Source organism: Dermacentor albipictus, chromosome 2 (assembly GCF_038994185.2).
Source record: "Dermacentor albipictus isolate Rhodes 1998 colony chromosome 2, USDA_Dalb.pri_finalv2, whole genome shotgun sequence".
Taxonomy (NCBI): domain Eukaryota; kingdom Metazoa; phylum Arthropoda; class Arachnida; order Ixodida; family Ixodidae; genus Dermacentor; species Dermacentor albipictus.
This window is the reverse complement of record NC_091822.1, coordinates 189045869-189064711: the sequence shown is the minus strand read 5'-3', so window position 1 is coordinate 189064711 and position 18843 is coordinate 189045869. Positions and strand designations below refer to the sequence as shown.

Below are 18843 nucleotides of genomic sequence, written 5' to 3'. Positions count from 1 at the left end.
AGTACTTATATTTGTCCACAGCTGCGTAGCATGAAGGAGTATACACACAAGTAGTTCGGTTCTGCGGGGGAATTTTTAACCACAAAGCGAGCGCATGACACAAACGCTCCATCATTACGGAGGAGAAGCTGCGCGGCGTCCAAATGACGACTACACATCGCATGCTACAGATGTTGGCGCATGTTTAATTTTCTGACTGATATAAATATTAAAAATTCATTCAGAGGACGCGTGTTGAAAAGGCTAATGTTTAGGCAGCTTGGCGACCTGCGTCCATGGCCCCGTGACATGGCGTTATATAAGTATATGATATCCCAATGGGCATTTTAACTCCTGTGGACGTCCGCTGGACTACCGTTTCTGGATATCTTGGTCATCCGTAGGACGTCCGCAGATCGCCCAAGGGCGTACGGCGCAAAAGACGCGGCAATGAAATCGGCCAATTCATAACATTTCATTAACCACTTGACGAAAGCTTCGCTTCACGTGGATTCCAAAATGTGTGCGGGATCTGCGTATATACTCTTCAATAGCCATCAACCAAGAACACCACAGAATCGCGTGCATAGGTTTGATGTAAATTTTAAGCACACATATAGCTAACATACACCTTCAATTTGTTCCCGTTGAAAGAGAAAATGTCATTTTGGCGGTGAAATTTCCCCGACGTAAAGTTTTTATTTCGCGCAGATAGCCATGTATGCCTGAAACCTCCCGAAAGGCACAAACCTTTTATTGTAGCGTGGCAACATGGTACACAAAGTATTTCACCTTTGCAGCCTTGCATGCAGATCACGTTGAACGGTTTGTGAAGATGTGGCTCTTAAAGTTACAGTAATATTTTTGTCAGCTCAATGCGCTTTCCGCACGCTAGACCAGCATGCAATACATACAGGCCGTCCCACGTAACTTGAGCCAAACTTTAGATATATGCAAATGCCACTTAGCTGGACCGAACAAAGGTAATGGTGTTTGCCGTCGCTTGGAGGTTTTCGGATTATTTTTTGCATTCCGCCTAAGTGTTTAATCAGTCTTAATTAATTGACAACGCCTTAATTATTATAATTCGATGAAGAGTGTCAATGAGAAAATTGCAGAGCAACATGAAAAACTCCCGATATAGCTTTCTGTTGCTCAATACGTGCTACATAAAAGTTTTTTTTTTTCCGAGCATGAAAGAAGCCCGCCAATACGCACAATATTGCCGCGCGACTGCCCGCTTGAGGCCCTTTGCGTGTATTCGCGGGCTACCTTCACGCTCGGAAAAACACTGTTATGTTGCACGTATTGAGCAACAGAAAGCTGTATCGGGAGTTTTTCATGTTGCTCTACAATTTTCTCATTGACACTTTTCATCCAACTATAATATTTGAAAAGTTGATTAATTACTTAAGAGTAATTATCTAATTCGGCGAAACGCGAGATAAATAAATAATCTGAACATCTCCAAGCGACGGCAAACAACATTACCTTGTTTCGGCTCATCTACATGGCATTTGCATATTTTCTAAAGTTCGCCTCAAGTTACGTGGAACACCCTGTATGGAATGAAACAGCAACGCTCCATTCCCAGTCATTGATATTCCAATCTGACAAGGCCACTTGATGCGGTCACCGCCCTTGGCGGAAAGAAACTAACACGGATGATCTCGAGGAGCACGCACGTCGTATTACAGGAGGACCGCAATACCCGCCAAGCTCGCGCTATCTTTGGCCCGACAGAGAGGCTGCCTTATCTGCTCGATGACCGCTATCGGCAGCGCGGTTACAGAGGAGCCGCACTCCTTGGAGAAATGCCGTCATCCGAGCTCCTGTGCGTCTTGGAGTGACCATGTCCCAGGAGTCCTGCACCTTCCTCCAAGGTCGGTCGGTCTCCTCTGTTCTGACTGCTCGTCGCGCATTTGATCAGTTTGTAAACTAATGAGGTTTGACGAGAACCCATGAGAATAAACAACCGGCTCGGCCCGTCGCCAACAATTACTCTTTAAAAACGCGCTTTTGTTGCGCTGAAAGAATTTCACAGAGGAGGCCAGTTGTATAGATGACTGACCCGAATTAAAGGCAGATATAAGTTAATATTACATATTGTTTCATCGGTATGATATTGCTTGCTGCATTTAATTCCTTTTTTTTAAAGCAGTGCCATTGTAAGGTATTCTTTTTCCATTGCAACATTTTATGTTTACGGTGTTTTATGCTGTGTTTTTTCCCATTTACGGCGATGTACGTCTTGTCTGGCATGCTGCAGCTATTTTCTTGTGTTAGTTCGTTTGGTGCCTGTAATTCTTTGTTGGTGCACTACATTGTGCCAATTGTTTTAGAACATCTGCGATATATTTCTACTTTCTCCTTGTGGCAAGGAGTTGTCGACACCGTTTTCTGGTCCTGACACATTCTGATGCAATCACGTCACTGACGAAGAAGAAATAAGAGTGCTGCGCTGTTGTCATACAGTGCCGTCATTATTTAGCGTTACTATATGTCTTGTTTACTAAGATAACGGAGGGAAAGAAGGAATGGGTGTAGACCTATAAACCAAGCACAACTCCTGAAGATTGGAACGTTTAAACTGCATACTGAAAAACTTTCCCTTAGGCACTCTCAATCATTAAACAGGAACTATAGGTAGCTATAGTAATCGACGTGAGCCGATGACTGCAACCTCGATTTTTTCTACATTACCTCTGCAAAACACAAAGCTTTTGTAACATATAGGTTTTCTCCCGTTCGACCTTCTTCATTTCCATATCTAGTGTTTTTTTCTTTGACTAAGTACATAGCCACTACTTCCACTGGACCTTTCAATAAAGTTATTCTTCTTCTTCAAGACTTATTTTTTTTTTCTCAAGGACTTTCGGCATCGTTGGTACTTTTCCTATCTATAGTATAATCCTCCATTTATCACTGGTCGCAAACTAGAAAAATATTTATTTATTGCTGCAAGCAGGCGATTTCACATTCGTCACGTCATCGTGGCGCCTGTATGCAGCGTGTGTTTCTGCGACGAGTGTTTCCGGTTATTAAGATTAGGGAAGCCAAGATGTGACTATATCTGGCTTACATCAAAACTTGCTCGATAATCGGAAATGCAATTATTTTTCTTTAATGACATAATATAGGAGAGGTTGCATGATACCGTTAGGTGACACCAGCTGCGCCTCATCGCACGACAAAAGAAAATGAAATAGCATAAATGTACAGTTAAGAGGAAGCTTTAGCTCGGGTGCTCGTATCTAAACACACGTAGAAGGAGAATTCGTTTTTCTCGGAAACCACTGCACCAAACTTGACGAGGTTTGTGCATTTAAAAGAAAAGCTTGAAATCAAGTGACTATAGGTCCCCAATATTTTATTTAGGTCGTCAATTTTTTTGCAGACAAGTGGCAAATATCACACATTTTCAGAAAACGAAACTATCAAGTTTACAATTCCGTAACTCAGCAATGGAAAATTATATCACAACTCTGTGAATTGGATCTCATAGCATGTCAAAAGCGGGCAAAATTGATATGTTACACATGAATCTCAAAAATTTATTAATGTGTAAATACAGCTTTTGCAGAACCCTTGTACACAACGTAACAAATTAACGTAATATATAAGTTCACATATCGAGTTTTTCCATTTTGAATTATCTAATGGATGCCGTTTACAGAACCGCGATATCTGTTTTTGTCGGATAGCTATTAATTTGTAAACCTTGTGCTTCTCTTTTTTCCGAAAGTTTATATTTTTTAAGATTCTTTCAACAAAATTCAGACCCCAAATCGAAATGCCGCTTCCAACGGTCACTAGAATTTAACATTTTCTCTCAAATGCAACAAATTTCATTACAATCGGCCTAGGGGTTACCTCAGAAAAGCGTTTTTGCGTTTTACGTGTATTTGAATAGGCCGCGTAGGAGTTGGGCCCGAGCTGAAGCTTCCTCTTAAATACTGAATATAGACACGTAGCATAAACACATATTAAGTTGATGCTAAACATTTTGACAGAATTGCCTGTCTGGTTGGGTAACTAATTATTACTTTCCAGTGGCTCCAACCAAACAATAAGTTTATTTTTCTCATAATTCTGAACCAACTCGGTTTGTGAAGTGATTTTTAAAAAGAAATGGACGAGATAAGTGAAGTGCCGTAACTATCTCGTTCCTTCTCTTCAGGGGGAGTGACGACGGGGATTTGGAAGTGCAACATTTAAATTTTCATGGTCGAGGTGGGCGAGGGAATGAGGGGAATCTTCCGACTTCCGCATCTTCCGAACACTCAGAAGATACGGGCCATTATATTGCCTTTGAAGAAACCGAAATTATAACAACCGAGACCAACCAACAAAACCGACTGTTGTCGGAGCCATGGTACATACAAAACAGCGGAAACACCTTGAACCGTTCCAAAGGATAACCGGCCGTCAAATTATATTCACGATTCAAGCCCAGCCAGGAAAAGGAATTAATCATCTTGGACGGTGCCCAGCGTACCACCCTTACATAGCCAAAAAGAATCCAACAGCCTCCCCCACCCAAACCTCCCGCCCTTTTCCCCCTACCGAACAATCAGAAGACACCCAGTTGCTTCTGAAACATGGGAAAAATAAACTTAATTTTTGGTTGGAGCCACTTGAAAGTCATAACATATTTTCCACGCACGAGTCCACGAAGTTACAAAATATAGTACAAGAACACGCGCCAACATGCGCAAATATATATAAACATCCACTGTTTAATAAATAAATAAATAAATAAATAAATAAATAAATAAATAAATAAATAAATAAATAAATAAATAAATAAATAAATAAATAAAGTTGAAGTTGTCCGATAACAAGTGCAGAAGCTCACAGTTTTGCAGACTAATGGAACAACAATAGCACAAGCAATGACATAAATATATATGTATATAACGGACCGCATACCAACATAACAAGAAATGACAAACTTAAACTTGCAGGGCGCATATATCATTCGTAATCTTGAGCTTTTCTATTAAAGGACACGGCGATGGCAATATAAACCTAGAATACCCATATTTTCTAACAAAATGTTTAGCGCCACAAACGGTTTTCTCTGCAAACCAGCTGCTACGAACAAAGCATCACTAATTAACATTTTATTTGGTGACTCCAGGGGGCATCTAATCGCAGACTTGAAGTCATCCAGTACTCTAAAGTACTACTAACTTCTGTTAGAAAGATTGTGACAAGCACCGATTTCGAGAAATATGGAGACATGAGCGAAAATAGCCCTCTGGATCAGAGTGGTTTGCAGAAGTCTGTGGGCCTCAGGAAGCTAAGCTCAGACCGCCAGCTTTTGGCTATGGCGACTGTAGAACACCGCAAGCCCTCTGGGATCGTGTGTTAGGAAATCATGGATTGTGTGCTAAGTCGAGACGAGCTCACATTAAACGGAGAACATCTCCGTGCGCTGTAGTGATCACAATGCTGCACGGCATATATTAGTCCCATGTCGCCTATCGGTACGGTTTAACAAAGTACGCATCTTTTTGGACAACGTTGCATTGCAGCTTCCGGTGCGCTGAGCGGTCAAGGGCCCGGACATGGCCACAGCCATGGCGGACCCGGTGGTCACACGCACGAACTGATGGACGGACCTGGCAGCTTCACAGAGCGCGAGGCCTTGCGGGTGAGGGATGACTGGGACCAGCGTGCCTTCACCGTCGGCGTGGGCGGTCCCGTGGGCTCGGGAAAGACGGCGCTCATGCTGGCGTTGTGCCGAAAGCTGCGTGAGAAGCACAGCGTGTGCGCCGTAACCAACGACATCTTCACCAGGTGGGGACGATAACTATACAGACTCGCATACTTCGTTTCGGTGGTTCCGTGCAGCAGAGCCAAAGCTACGCGACCCTCGAGCCCAGATTCTTTCGAAGCGAGATGTAGTGCCACAGTTCGCAACGCGTTGGTTTATTAAATGGCCTTGACAAGTCGTCTCGTCGGCAGGTGTTTATTGGGAAGCTTCTCTGCAGGTTTTGGCTGGGGTTTATGGCGCGATTTTGGTTTGTTCTTCAATAATATATGCATGAGGCTCTATAATACTGAAAATAGAGTTCTCCACTTGTTCGAACGAAAACGTGCAGAGAAAAAAAAAACTGCAACGTTGCCGTACGGACATTAATTTAAATTTATAAAGTACAAACAATTAATTGATTTGGCAGTGGCTAAATTCACGCGTGTAGTCGGCACAGCCACGCCATCGCGGAGGAATCACTCCTGGGGAGTGCTTCATCCTTCGCAAAAATGGCGTCCGCAGATTTCGTTGCGTATAGTATCGTTGTAAGTTGCTCTTTTACGCCAAAAGAACAAGTAAGGATGTTGAACATGTTTGGAACAGTGCAGAAGGAGTGCGGTAAACGTGCACGAATTCGAACGGCTGTAGTTGCGAATGTGAACGAGAGCACAAGTGGATGTATACAAGTGGATGTTACAAGAGGGATAAAGAAATGGCGCCACCATCCGGCTCGACACTCTGGCTACCGCTGCCTCTGCAACCCTCCTTCTCATCTGTAGCTCGAAATATCTTAGACTCACGCCTTTTTGGTGTCACAACAACTGATCTCATTGCGCAGTTGCAGTCTTAGTACATGTTGCCACCGCCTGTGCTGCATCGCTCGCCACTAGTAAACGACAGGGCGCGGAAGGGCCCCTTTAATATGTGTTCACCCCTCTGACTGTTCAAAGAAGCCAGTAGCTTCCACAGTGCTGCACGGAACTACTGAAACAGAGTATGTTTTTTAGCAAGTTGACAGTCTAGTCTCGTGGCAGGAATGGCGCTGACCGCTGGACCTGTGTCCACGAGAAATCGCTGTCTTGTAATCGTTTCAGTGACGTAGAACAGGGGGCTTCTCGTACGGCAAGAGCCACCGGCCGCCATCAATGACTCTGCGGCATGTTTCTCTGCCAGCTGCAAGGGGGACGGCACTGACTTCTACTGGCTCCAACTTTTTGTTTACCAGCAACACACTCCGCGACGAGGACCAGAACGAGAGCTGGTCCGAGAAGGCTGATGAAAGCAGGGCGATAATTGTATAGTGCAGTAATGGTATCAGCAAGTTCGCTAATCTTTTGCTCATGTCAAGACTGTCGATTTTCGAGGCGCGACAGCGGAACGGTGGTTGTGGCCATAGTACTTCTTGCTGAAGTCAGCAATGCGGTCGGCAAGCTCTGCAAGAATGTCGAAGGACATGTCTTCTAGTGTGGTAGCCAATCGACCACCAGATTCTGCGGAAGGCGCTGAAGGAACAGTTCACGCAGCAGCGGGTTGTTCGCGCCCAGCCTACAGTCACTGAGAAGTCGCTGCATACGACGTAGAAGTTAATTCCGACTGCCGATGGTCACCGAGCTCCTCTTCGTTAAGAAGTTACTAGAGGCGCCTGCGCGCACACACAGACTTGCGTTGCAGCACCGTCATTTTGAAGTGGTCATAAGAGGTGGTTTCGTGGGGTGCGTCTACAACGTCTTGGAACTCCTCAACAACTTCTGTAGAGAGTGCCCAGCTAGCGTGGAGGAACCTCGCGCGCTGCAAGGTAATGTGCCGAAGGTCGAATGTGGCCTCCACTTGAATGCACCAGGCTGCAGGATTATGTGGCCAAACGGGCGGCGGGTGAATCTGCACTGTGGCGAGGCCCTCTGCGCTAGTCATCGGTCTCTCGTTCATGGCCTCGTCCATGACATCGTGCTCGCCGTACGGTCATGTCCGGGTCATCACGTTATAGGGACCGAGATAAGATCCACTACCCCAATGTACCACAAGTCAGCGAGCGAAAGGCCTGAAAATTGTTCGGACCGATGACAGGAGCCCAAAAAGCTTTCTTTATTCTTCTTCTGATCTCACAGTTCGCAGGACGAGGCACAAGACACACGCGTCGGAGCGCGCCATATATAAAAGTGGGCCGAAGAGGATGACGATGGCGAAATTTTTTCGTGCGGTCCATGCACCGCTGACCAAAGCGACCCCCGGCGCCGGAAATCACTCTGGATTTTGTCTAGAATGTCTTTTTCACGCTCCAAAAGACATTTAACCGCGAAGATTGCGAACTCGGGCTGTATTTCGTGGCAACGCCCATACACCGGCAGTCACATAACGCCAAACAGTCCCATCCGAGCACAAAGTTTCAAGGGTGCTTTGATGGTGAGCGGGCTCGCCGCGGCATCTCACTGAGGCCACGGAATCTATGGAGCGCATGGATATCAATTGCGGAACTTTATGGGTATAAATCTCATAAGCTCTTGATGTGAAACGTGCATTGACATTTCCAAAGTTGTGCTTTAAATTTTCAATTGCGGAACTTTGTTGGTTTAATGTTGTTATAAACATTTGACGCCAAAGGTCCATTGACTTTTCTAAAGTCTTACATCGGAACATACAACGGGACAAGCCAAATCAACACACTACCAGACGAGTTGACAAAGCACGCAGCGAGGTCCAATGAGACGATGTGTTGGGGTGGTTCATTTGTGCCGTCATGTCACATAAAAAAATATCAACACTTTTTTAACCTACGCCAGAACTAAAGCCAGCCAAAGTAACTGCGTTCTTATCTATTTTTTCTACTTTGACTTTTATTCGCCGAGAACACATTGAGCCTCTTCAATTTTTTTTTTGTTCTCGCTACCCTACCCGCAGGCTGCCAGAGCGAGCCAGAGCGCATATGTTTTTCTCGTACGGCACCGACCAACGCGCGGTGCACTTCGGTGGGCGTTCGGTTTTCTCTGGCCGAGCGGATTTTCACCTGACAGAGTTTTGGAAGCTTTCTGGCTAGCAGACGAGAAAAAAAAAACAATGGTCGCTCGCCGCCATCACTGTGGGGACTCGAAGGATTGCACCGCGCTCCTTGAGCGGAACCTTTCCGGAAAGTCTTGTTTCGCCGGTGTAGGATACTGAGCAATATGCGTATGGTTCTCAGTGGGCCAATCGTCTCATGTTTTCTTCGGTATTAATTCTGTAGCCCCATTAGGTGCCCGATGTAGGCATTAGATTCTGGCCAACATACTTTCCTATGCGTTTTTTTTTCCATTTCGGTGCCTCCGCCTCACAGAAAAAAAAAATAAATTGTTGCGGCGCAGCGAATTGTCGCATGGTGAAAGTTTGATTTTGATACTTCTTTTGCGGAAAGTAATGGGCGACGGCACGCTTTAGTTGCCGGATACGTTTATTGTATTATTGCGAAAGCAATTACATGAACACTCCAGGCGAATTCCTGCCGTCGCCGTCGCCTTCATGTTTCGTATAAAGTCCAAGGGTGATAAAATCGTGACCACGCGCTGCATGCTGTATGTGCGAATGAAAGCGTAGAGGGGGAGGTGGAATGGGTGAGCCGACGATGGTGGCTCAGTCTTGTGTGCGCAAAGGAGAAAAGCGGGGAGCAAGCGCGCCGCCTTCCGTCGCACGCAATACATCGGGGGGAATGGATGGAATGGGGGCGGAATCTAGGATTCTGTGAATCTATGATTGTGCAACATGTTTATTTGCCTTGTTTGACGCATTACATACAGTTACTTTTTCTTACATACATAGACTCATTGGAGACTTATACGTATACTTAAATATCTTGTTGCGATGTTTTGTGTATACATGCAGTGAACTATGTTTCCAGTGACACTTTTTGTCCTTTATCAAGCCGTATTTTCACATTTGTATATCCCATTGTATCTTTGCATTTCTAATGTGCGAGGGCGAGTCAAATGAAAGTGCGCCTACCCTAACCACGCAATAATGGTTCGGTTCAATATCTGCGGGGCATGCGCGTATGAGAACGGCATGTCTCATTTACAAAAGTGACACGCAGGTGTGAAGATAAATGTTCTTTAATGCTCTCATACACTGGGTTGGATATGGTTGCGTCACATATTGGACACTTCAAAAGTTGAACAGCTCGGTGTCGCGAAGTTTTTGACAGCTAAAGGTCTTTCCGAAACAGAAATTAATCCGCCGTATGGGTTTACGTTGAACACGGCATTCCATTGACCACTGTGAAGCGTTGGAGCAAACGGTTTAAAGGACGTTGTAAAGACATTCCAAGACCGGGCCAAAACCATCGTGCAATCACCCCCCACACAATTTTAAAGGTTCATGAGCTGATGAAACAAGAACGGAGGATAAGCATCGATGAACTGGCAGACCATCTGAACACCAGTCACGGTTCGGTTCACGCCTTAATTCATGAGCTTCTCGGTTATCGGCTCTTTGGTGCGCAATGGATCCCCAAGATTTTGATCCATAGCGAGAAGACGGAGTAGTTTCGCGCTGCCTTGACTCATCTGATCGGGTATCACAATGAGGATGACGACTTCATGTTTGCAATTGTGATCGGGGACGAACCTTGGTGCCACTACTACGAGCCTGAAACACGACGGCAAAGCTTACAGTGGAAACATTCGAATTTACCACGCCCAAAGAACGCAAAGGCCATCATTTCCGCTGGAAAGGTGTTGTTGACTTTTCTTTCGGTCGTCAGGGTCCATTACTGATAGAATTTGCTAAATCTTGAGAGGCTATCAATTGTTTCCCATATTGTGAAACGCCAGAACGGCAGTGTGTCGCAATCAAGAACGAACAACGTGGAAAATTGACGAATGGGGTCATCTTGTTCCACGACAATGCCTGTCCCGACGTCGCTTATGTGGTTAATACAAAACTGGCAAAGTTCAAGTGGGAAACGCTGCAGCATCCGCCGTACAGCTCAGACCTGTCACCTTGCGACTTCTACATTTTGGGGCAACCGAAAAAACAGCTCAAGGGAACCAGATACAGACTTTTTTAAGCATCAACCCAAGGAGTTTTATAAGACGGGAATCACGCGACTCGTTAGTCAATGGGACAAATGTCTAAATTCTCATGAAGACTACTTTTAAAAGAAGTACCCCGTTGTTGGCTCACATTTATTTGACTTGCCCTCGTATATCTTGCAGAATTCCTGCTTTTTATACGTGCCCTCTGTTGCGACTGATTTCGGTGCAATTACTCACGATACACGACCGGTGACAGCTGCTTCTGCGTAATACATTAAAACAAATTACAGCGTCATTGAGATTTTTCACTGGCCATTGCATATATACAAGAATGTAAGCACGGTTCTTGCATGACAAAAGTTTCATTAACATATTTGTCCTCAACTTGTTCAGTTCATTGCCTTTTAATTTTTCATATCACTGGCATGCGCTGCTTTCCTGGTTTCGAACTGATATAGTTCTAAAGTTCGTGTGATATTTTCTTTACTTGAATAGACAAAAATATGGAAGCATTGATATCAGTTATTTTGGGCAATATTTTTGGCACATACGAGTATATTCCTTTATGAAAAAATACATATTTTATTGTTTTGACTGTGCGTAGCGTTCACGAATACGTTTGCAGCATCTTTGGCAATGACAATGCAGTTATTCATGGATTTGATCCCTTGACAAATTGTTTAAGAGGAAGCTTTAGCTCGGGCCCAATCCGACGCGGCCTATTCAAATAGTTGTAAAACGCAGAAACCCTTTTCTTAGATAATCCTGCTAATCGCTTTTATTGAAATTCGTTGCATTTGAGAGAGAAAGTTAAATCGTAGTTCTGTTGGAAACACAACTTCTATTTAGGGCCTGAATGTTGTTTAAAATATTTTGAAAAATTCGAAAGTTTGAAAATATAGAAGCACGACGTTTACAAACTAATAGCTATGCATGAATAACAGACATTGTGGTTCTGTAAACGGCATCTATTATAACAGTCAAAGCGGGCAAGTTTGCTATATCAATTTGTATCTTACGTGAATTGGGTACGTTGTGTACAAGGGTTCTGCACAAGCCGTATTTCCACAATACTAAATTTTTTTGAGATTCATGTGTAACATATCCATTTTGTCCGCTGTAGATGTACTATTAGGTGCAATTCACAGAATTGGGATATAATTTTTCATTGTTGAGTCACGGAGTTTTAAACTTGATAGCTTCGTTTTCTGAAAATTTTCGATTTGGCCAATTTTTAATAAATAATTGACCACCTGAATAAAAAATTTGAAAGCAGTAGTCACTAGAATTAAACTTTTTCTTTTAAATGCAACAACAAAATTTCTGGCTGCGCCACTGGACCCATGTGTATATATATATATATATATATATATATATATATATATATATATATATATATATATACATACATGGGGCCAGTGGCGTAGCCCCCCCCCCGAACAAAATTTCTGGCTACGCCACTGGCAGTGGCATATACCTATTTACCCAAGTTGGCGTAAAATACGTGTTCATTGAAGAGTTGCACCCACCACTCGCACATGCCCAGTGCACAACTTGGCATCAAAGAGGTTCTTTGAAGGCCATCACAGATCCAGGGGCATGTGCCCAGGGCTCAGAGTCAGCGTCAAAGAGTTTCTTAGAACAGTGGTGCCTACCCAGTGCCGCATCTACAGTGAGCCATGTCGGCGTGAAAGAGGTTCGTTGGAGAGCTACACGTATGTATCTACTGGCACACGCTCAGTGACCCAAGTTTATCGATGGTTGGCTTCGAACCCTGTTCCCTCAGCACAGCAGCCCGATGCGCTAACCATTCAACGACGAACAACCCAGCATCTCAGGTATAGGCGGGAAAACGGCTACATGTACACACACAAAGCCTCCAAAAGGTGCGTGAAATATCCTAAGAATGCCAATGCATTAAAGAAGACAACGTCGCGTCATTCACCTTCTTTCGGTTTCGTGTGTTTTTCTGGCTGATTCTCCTTACCCGCCGTGGTAGCTTAGCGGCTATATGTTGTTGCGCTGCTAAGCGCATGGTCGCGGGATCAAATCCCGGCCGTTTTGGCCACATTTCCATTGGGGGAAATGCAAAAACACTAGTGTTCCGTGCATTTGGGGTCGAAATCCACAGGTGGTCAAAATTAATTCGCAGTCCACCACTACGGCGTGCCTCATAATCAAATCGCGTTCTTGTCACGTAAAACCCAAGGATTCATTTGTTGACTTCTTTTTCCTTCAGGGAAGACTGGGAGTTCCTGTGCCGCAATGAGGCGCTGCCCGAAGAGCGCATGCGCGCTATCGAGACCGGAGGCTGTCCGCACGCTGCCATCCGGGAGGTAAGTTGGCGGTTCGCATGGAAGCATGCCGTTGTGTTGACCATTGCTTTACAACATCAAGCTGCTTATGCGGGGCGTACACTGAAATAAAAATTGAGAAATCGAGACACCATTTTTGCTGACAAAGCGGTATACATATATACTATAGCAACGAATTTGAACATTATTAATTATTATTTAGCTTTGAATCCTCTATGCTTACACTATAAATTTCAGACAGTCGTCGCTAAAACAAATGCTATATCAAGAATAACGAATGCCATGGAATGCGACGCGTACAATTGTCTTTGTTTTCATACTACACAGCGAGTAAACATGTAATATCAAGCAAGTTTTATATTTCTGTACCACACAGATCACAAATGTGTAACTTCCTGCAGTGTTTATTCACCGCATTGTTCACAAGCAATGTCGCAATAGCAGTTCATGCGCATACACACTTTGAAATGTCAATGCAACGATGTCAGGAAAAGGTATACGCGATCTCTGATGTTCGTTTACGGTAGAATACTAAGGAGAGGTGTCTGCACAGATAAGTAAGAAACATGGGTAAATATATTTATTGTTTCTATACCATTTGGGTAACCGTGGTCGCATACCCAATTCGGGGGGACAGACCAAGTAAGGATTCAGTATCAAGTGAACCAAGCATGAAGTAGGTTAAATATGAAAATATAAACAAATAATAAGGTAAGTAGTTTTCAGAAAGTGCGCTCAGTTCAACCAAGTGCTCGCACTGCTTGTCTGCTTTGAACCGAAGAGACCGTCCCCTTAATGGCGCAGGACTACTCGGCCAACATGGACTCCGTTCGGGAGTTGTCGCGCCGCTTCCGGCCCGAGCTGGTGCTGCTCGAGAGCGGCGGCGACAACCTGGCGGCCAACTTCAGCCGCGAGCTGGCCGACTACATCATCTACGTGATCGACGTCGCCGGCGGGGACAAGATCCCGCGCAAGGGTGGTCCGGGCATCACGCAGAGCGACCTGCTCGTCGTCAACAAGACCGATCTGGCCGAGGCCGTGGGCGCCGACCTGGCCGTCATGGAGCGAGACGCAGCGCGCATGCGCCAAGGAGGCCCCACCCTCTTCTGCCAGGCCAAGCACGGGGTCGGCGTTGACCAAGTGGTCCAGCTCGTGCTCGACTCGGCGGCGCAGCTGGGGGCACCGGTCAAGGGCATGTGCTAGGCCCGAAACAAACCCCTTCTTATGACCATGCGCTGAGTGTGAAGATCGAGGTCAAGCACAAGCTCGTAGTAGCCACTAGGACCAAAATAAATCACTCGACACGGCCGCATGCTCGTGGTCAAGCCCGTGCTCGACTCGGCGATGCAGCTAGGGGCTCTGGTAACAGCTATGCGTTGTAGAGCCAAAATAAACAATTTCATCCGGGCGCACGCCGTAAATGTCCGGTGATTTCAAGTTCACTGTGTTCTCCTGCGTCAGAAAACAGCCCGGACGTTCTACGTTTTTTTCATTTCTTGGACATCGGCCCCGTAAGAACGCTGCTAGAAACTCTTGGCGCCGAATAGCACGAATGAACGAGTAGGACCTATCAAGTGGCCCATTGTACCGTGAATGGTTGCAGCCACCATACCCCATTTGGTATTGCAGCCACCGCTGCAATACCAAATGCAGTAATATGCAATGCAATAATGCAATGCAGTAATATACCAAATGCAATACCAAAGGAGGCAGCGGTGGAGGCCCGAATGGCCACAACATTCTTAAAGGCATTTGAAGAAGAAGATGATGATGTCTCGCAGCCCCCTCTTTCTTGAATTTATTCTACTTGAACATAATATACAACAAAGGAGCAGTCACAAAATGAAACTGAGATCAGCAGCTTGACGGATCGCGACATCTAAATAAGGTAATAAAGGAAACAAGAGACCAAAACATCAAAATAAAATAGATACAGAAACCAGAAAGAAAAGTAGCGCAAAGAAGACAGGAAATGTAGGGCAAAGTTTTCGTTAAATTCTGGTTTTGATGTTTTGGCTACTTTGCGCGACGTAAGTGGTCATATAGTACGTGGTCGAGATGGTGAGACGCCTTCTTTGTTTCCCTCTATTTTTCTCCGTCTTTAGCGTGTGAGCGAACGTTCCAGAAACTACGTTCAGTGGCAGCTGTGGCCGACCGCGCTTGCCTGGGCGCACTGAACGTGGAAGAACAGGATCTTTCCATGTTCTCCCGGTGTGGAGAAATCCAGGTGTTCTTGTTTTCCGGCAATATTGCAGGTATGCCCCCTCCGAAAGAAAATAATAAATAAATAATAAAGAAAGTGAAAAGAAAAAGGAGGCCGGGAGATGGGGACAGAAAGAAAAGGTATGTGCGTGCGCTTGTGCGCATGTAGAAGGGGAGAAGGGGCGAGAGTTAGCTCACTTTTATAGCATTTGGTTGGTGAAAAACATGACTGGTGGTGGCCTGACAGCTGCTCAAACGTTACGATGAAGAAGGTAATTTCTCGATTTCTGTCACCGCCAAACCAGAAAATTCATAACTTCCTTTCCTGGCGCCATCGATCTCTCTACTACGCTGTTTTTCTTTCTTTTCAATTTTAATCGAGTGTAAATGCTTCCTTTTGTACGACAAAAAACCGTGAGCTCTTCCTCTCTCTGAAGGGGGACGACCAACGAAGCTGTTTAGCATACTACACAGAGGCGACACATAATTTTGAACATAGGTATGGATTCGTTTACCGTCATTTTTATAGACATTCGCGTGGACGGCTGGACCACCGCCCCTAGGAGCCGGAGAAAACTAGACATGCGCGACGTTTCGACGTGACCGCCATTACGGGGGAGTGGAAGGAAGGGAAAGGGATACGCAAGCGCTTGGAACGCCGACAAAGAGAGGGTGGTGCGATCATAGACATGCCTGACGTATACGTAAAAGTGTAGTACCTGTTCTAATCAGCTTAATATCTGGTACGCGTTGTATTTGGACCCAAGATTTCAAACTTATTTTTGCAAGTTGGCGGAGCGCTTGAAGCCTGCTTCACATCCGCCGCGGGTCGGCCCGGTATTTCACTAGCGTCAGGATCGGCCCAAAGTTCTTGGTCTACGGACATTGGTCCGCTGGAAACAAGCCATATATACAGCTTCGCTGTAGAAAGTTAATCATCTTCCATCAAGTAGTCGTTACCACAATCTATGAGATCATGAGACACTGCTGCCGGAATTTGTAGGCGATACCGCCACTTGTCTTTCATATTACATCATCTTCTGACGTGTCAAACTTAGCAAAAACGTATTCATCACCGCAGAAGTGCAATCGACCACCACTCCATGCAGCTTGACATAAAACTCATTATACTACCGCCCGCAAGCGTTGCACTGGCGCACGTGCTTGTCGCAGGCATTGCCATTTTACATCGTCATTGCTTAGCATAACGCTTAAAACATACCTGCCAACCTGCGAAATTGTACATTAATAAAACTTCGCGGACACAGCACCGAGGGGGAAGGGAAAGCGGGGAGATAGCACGCATTTTTTTCTAAGCCTTGTCCTGAACACACGCCTTTTTATAAATACATGCGCTCTTTATTATTTATGATTTAAATTTATATTCGACACACAAGCACAAGCAGCAACATACTCGGAACAGCAAATACTGACAAGCAACACATGTTTACATTAAACCGACTTTTTCAGTGACTTAAACGTTGCCAAATTTCCAAGCTTGAGGAAACTGTCTGTATAAAATTGCTGGAAGTAAAAAGCCTGTTACGTTATTTCACCACCAGAAGACTGCCAACGGAAGCGATTTGGAGACAGACGAGCTAAAGGTTTACGCCAACAGGATTTTTTTCTTAATACTTGACGCCACATTCGTAAAATCGTAAAACGGGTCCAAATTCGTAAACTTTACGGGTAATTCGGGAGAGTTGGCAGGTATGCTTCAATGCACATTCCTTTATTCGACTAACATGCGCTGCAGCACATACGTTTTATGTACGAAGTAAGGCAAGTGCTAAGGGGAAGAAAAAAAAAACTTTGCCTAAGAGAACACGTCCACGCGATCTTTCAAAACGCCCTGTTTAGCCATGACCTCCCAACGTCGTTGTAAAACGGACAACTTTGTGACGTGCAAGTCGGGGTTGTTGCAGATTTGCAGCGCTATAGAGGAGGCGATCTTTTCGGAGCCCAGTTTACTCCTGGCAGAAGCGAAGATGGGGATGGGGCTAAGCCGGATTGGCCTGCACGAGCCGGAGCCCGTTCTTTACGGACGGATGCTGCTGCGTGCGAGCTTTCCAAAGCTAGAATCCTCTTCGCCACTTCGGTGGTATACAGCCATAACCACAATGCTTTGTCTTTTTCTTCTTTTTTCGTTATTAAAGTACAAAATAGAATGTTTGTAAAGATGTTGATGTCTTGGTCGATGTCGGCGACTCATTTTTTCCTATAGTTCCGCGCTGCTGTGATGCAAGCAATTCTAAAGAAACGAATCGAAATGACAGTAAAGTCTGCGCTTTGCCGAGGATTCATCCCGCACAGCTCAAGCGCCAGCCACATAAACACGTGACGTGCAGTTCGGACAAGCGGTATAGTGCAGGACTCGCATTCACGGTGGTGGAGGCGGCAGCAGCAGCAGCAGGATTAGTTACATAATAGTGTTCTTAGGAAGAAGCTCGGGCCTAACTCGGACGCGGCCTATTCAAATACATGTAAAACGCAGAAACGATTTTCTGAGATAACACCAGAACCGATTTTAATTAAATTTGTTGCATTTGAGAGATAAAGGTCAATTATAGTGACTGTTGGAAGCGGAATTTCGATTTATAGCCTGAATTTTGTTAAACACATTTTTAAAAATTTGGAAGGTAAAAAAAAATATAGAAGCATGAAGTTAACAAATTGATAGCTCTGCATCAAGAATACATATCGTGGTTCTGTAAACGACATCCATTGATAATTCAAAGCGGACAAATTCAATATGTCAATCTATATCTTACGTGAATTTGTTGCGTTGCGTACAAGGGTTCTGCGAAGGCTGTATTTCCATATCACTAAATTTTTTGAGATTCACACTCTCCAAGTCACTCGCGTCCACTCAACATCAACGTCACTGACTTTCATTCGTACTCGCGTCAACCGCCACTCATTCCTGTTCATGTTTTATTTATTTATGTGTTAAGTATTAATTAATTAATTAATTAATTCATTAATTAATTAATTTATTTCAAGGTACCTTACAGGCCCCATGAGGGACATTGAGTAAGGAGGGCATCTCTGCAAGACAGTTGTACAAGTGATTACTGCAAATATACTGCACCAAGACGGCAAGTTGGGCCAGTTGGTTAGGATTCATAGTAAGGTTCGTTACAGCGCAGCACAAGACACGGACAAAAGGAAGGCATAAAACGACGACACGGCGCTGGTGAGAACCATCTAAGATGGTTCTCACCATCTAACGAAATATGATGAGAACCGCGATCAGGTGATATTGCCTGCCAAAGCTTTTGGGGGTCGGGCTTTGGGAGGGAGGGTAAATCGTGAGAATGGTATTCAGCTTTAGCATCACTTACAGTTGAGCGGTAAGTTTCAAAAGTAGGTTATATTTGTCCTGAGCTTTGGGCAAGTGTGTGTGCTCCACATTTGTGTACAACCTTTTATTCTTATTCCTTAACCTTCGACGGTACTATGTGAACCATGGGTTCGTTTTATCACCTGTGGTAGAATGACCCATGATCCGAACTTTGTCCCACTCCCACCCTTCGTCACTCACTAAAGCTCATGCCTGCGAAGTGAGTGAGCTAGTACGAGTCAG

General features: G+C 44.8%; 1 protein-coding gene and 1 pseudogene across 1 annotated transcript; both read left to right on the top strand.

Moving 5' to 3' along the window:
• Positions 1–1567: 1567 nt before the first annotated feature.
• Positions 1568–14492, top strand: LOC135919181 (urease accessory protein UreG-like). Its single transcript, XM_065452896.2, has 4 exons — positions 1568–1862; positions 5520–5784; positions 12980–13076; positions 13860–14492. The coding sequence occupies exons 1-4, from the start codon at positions 1832–1834 to the stop codon at positions 14256–14258; spliced, it is 792 nt and encodes a 263-aa protein (XP_065308968.1). The 5' UTR covers positions 1568–1831; the 3' UTR covers positions 14259–14492.
• Positions 14493–15946: 1454 nt separating this feature from the next.
• On the top strand, positions 15947–16128 carry LOC135920564 (U2 spliceosomal RNA; annotated as a pseudogene).
• The last annotated feature ends 2715 nt before the right edge of the window (positions 16129–18843 follow it).

Coding starts and splice junctions, on each gene's coding strand:
- LOC135919181 (XM_065452896.2), top strand. CDS start 1,832: ATGTCCCAGGAGTCCTGCACCTTCCTCCAAG. Junction 5,785..12,979: donor ACCAACGACATCTTCACCAG/GTGGGGACGATA, acceptor TTTTTCCTTCAG/GGAAGACTGGGAGTTCCTGT. Junction 13,077..13,859: donor CGCACGCTGCCATCCGGGAG/GTAAGTTGGCGG, acceptor TTAATGGCGCAG/GACTACTCGGCCAACATGGA.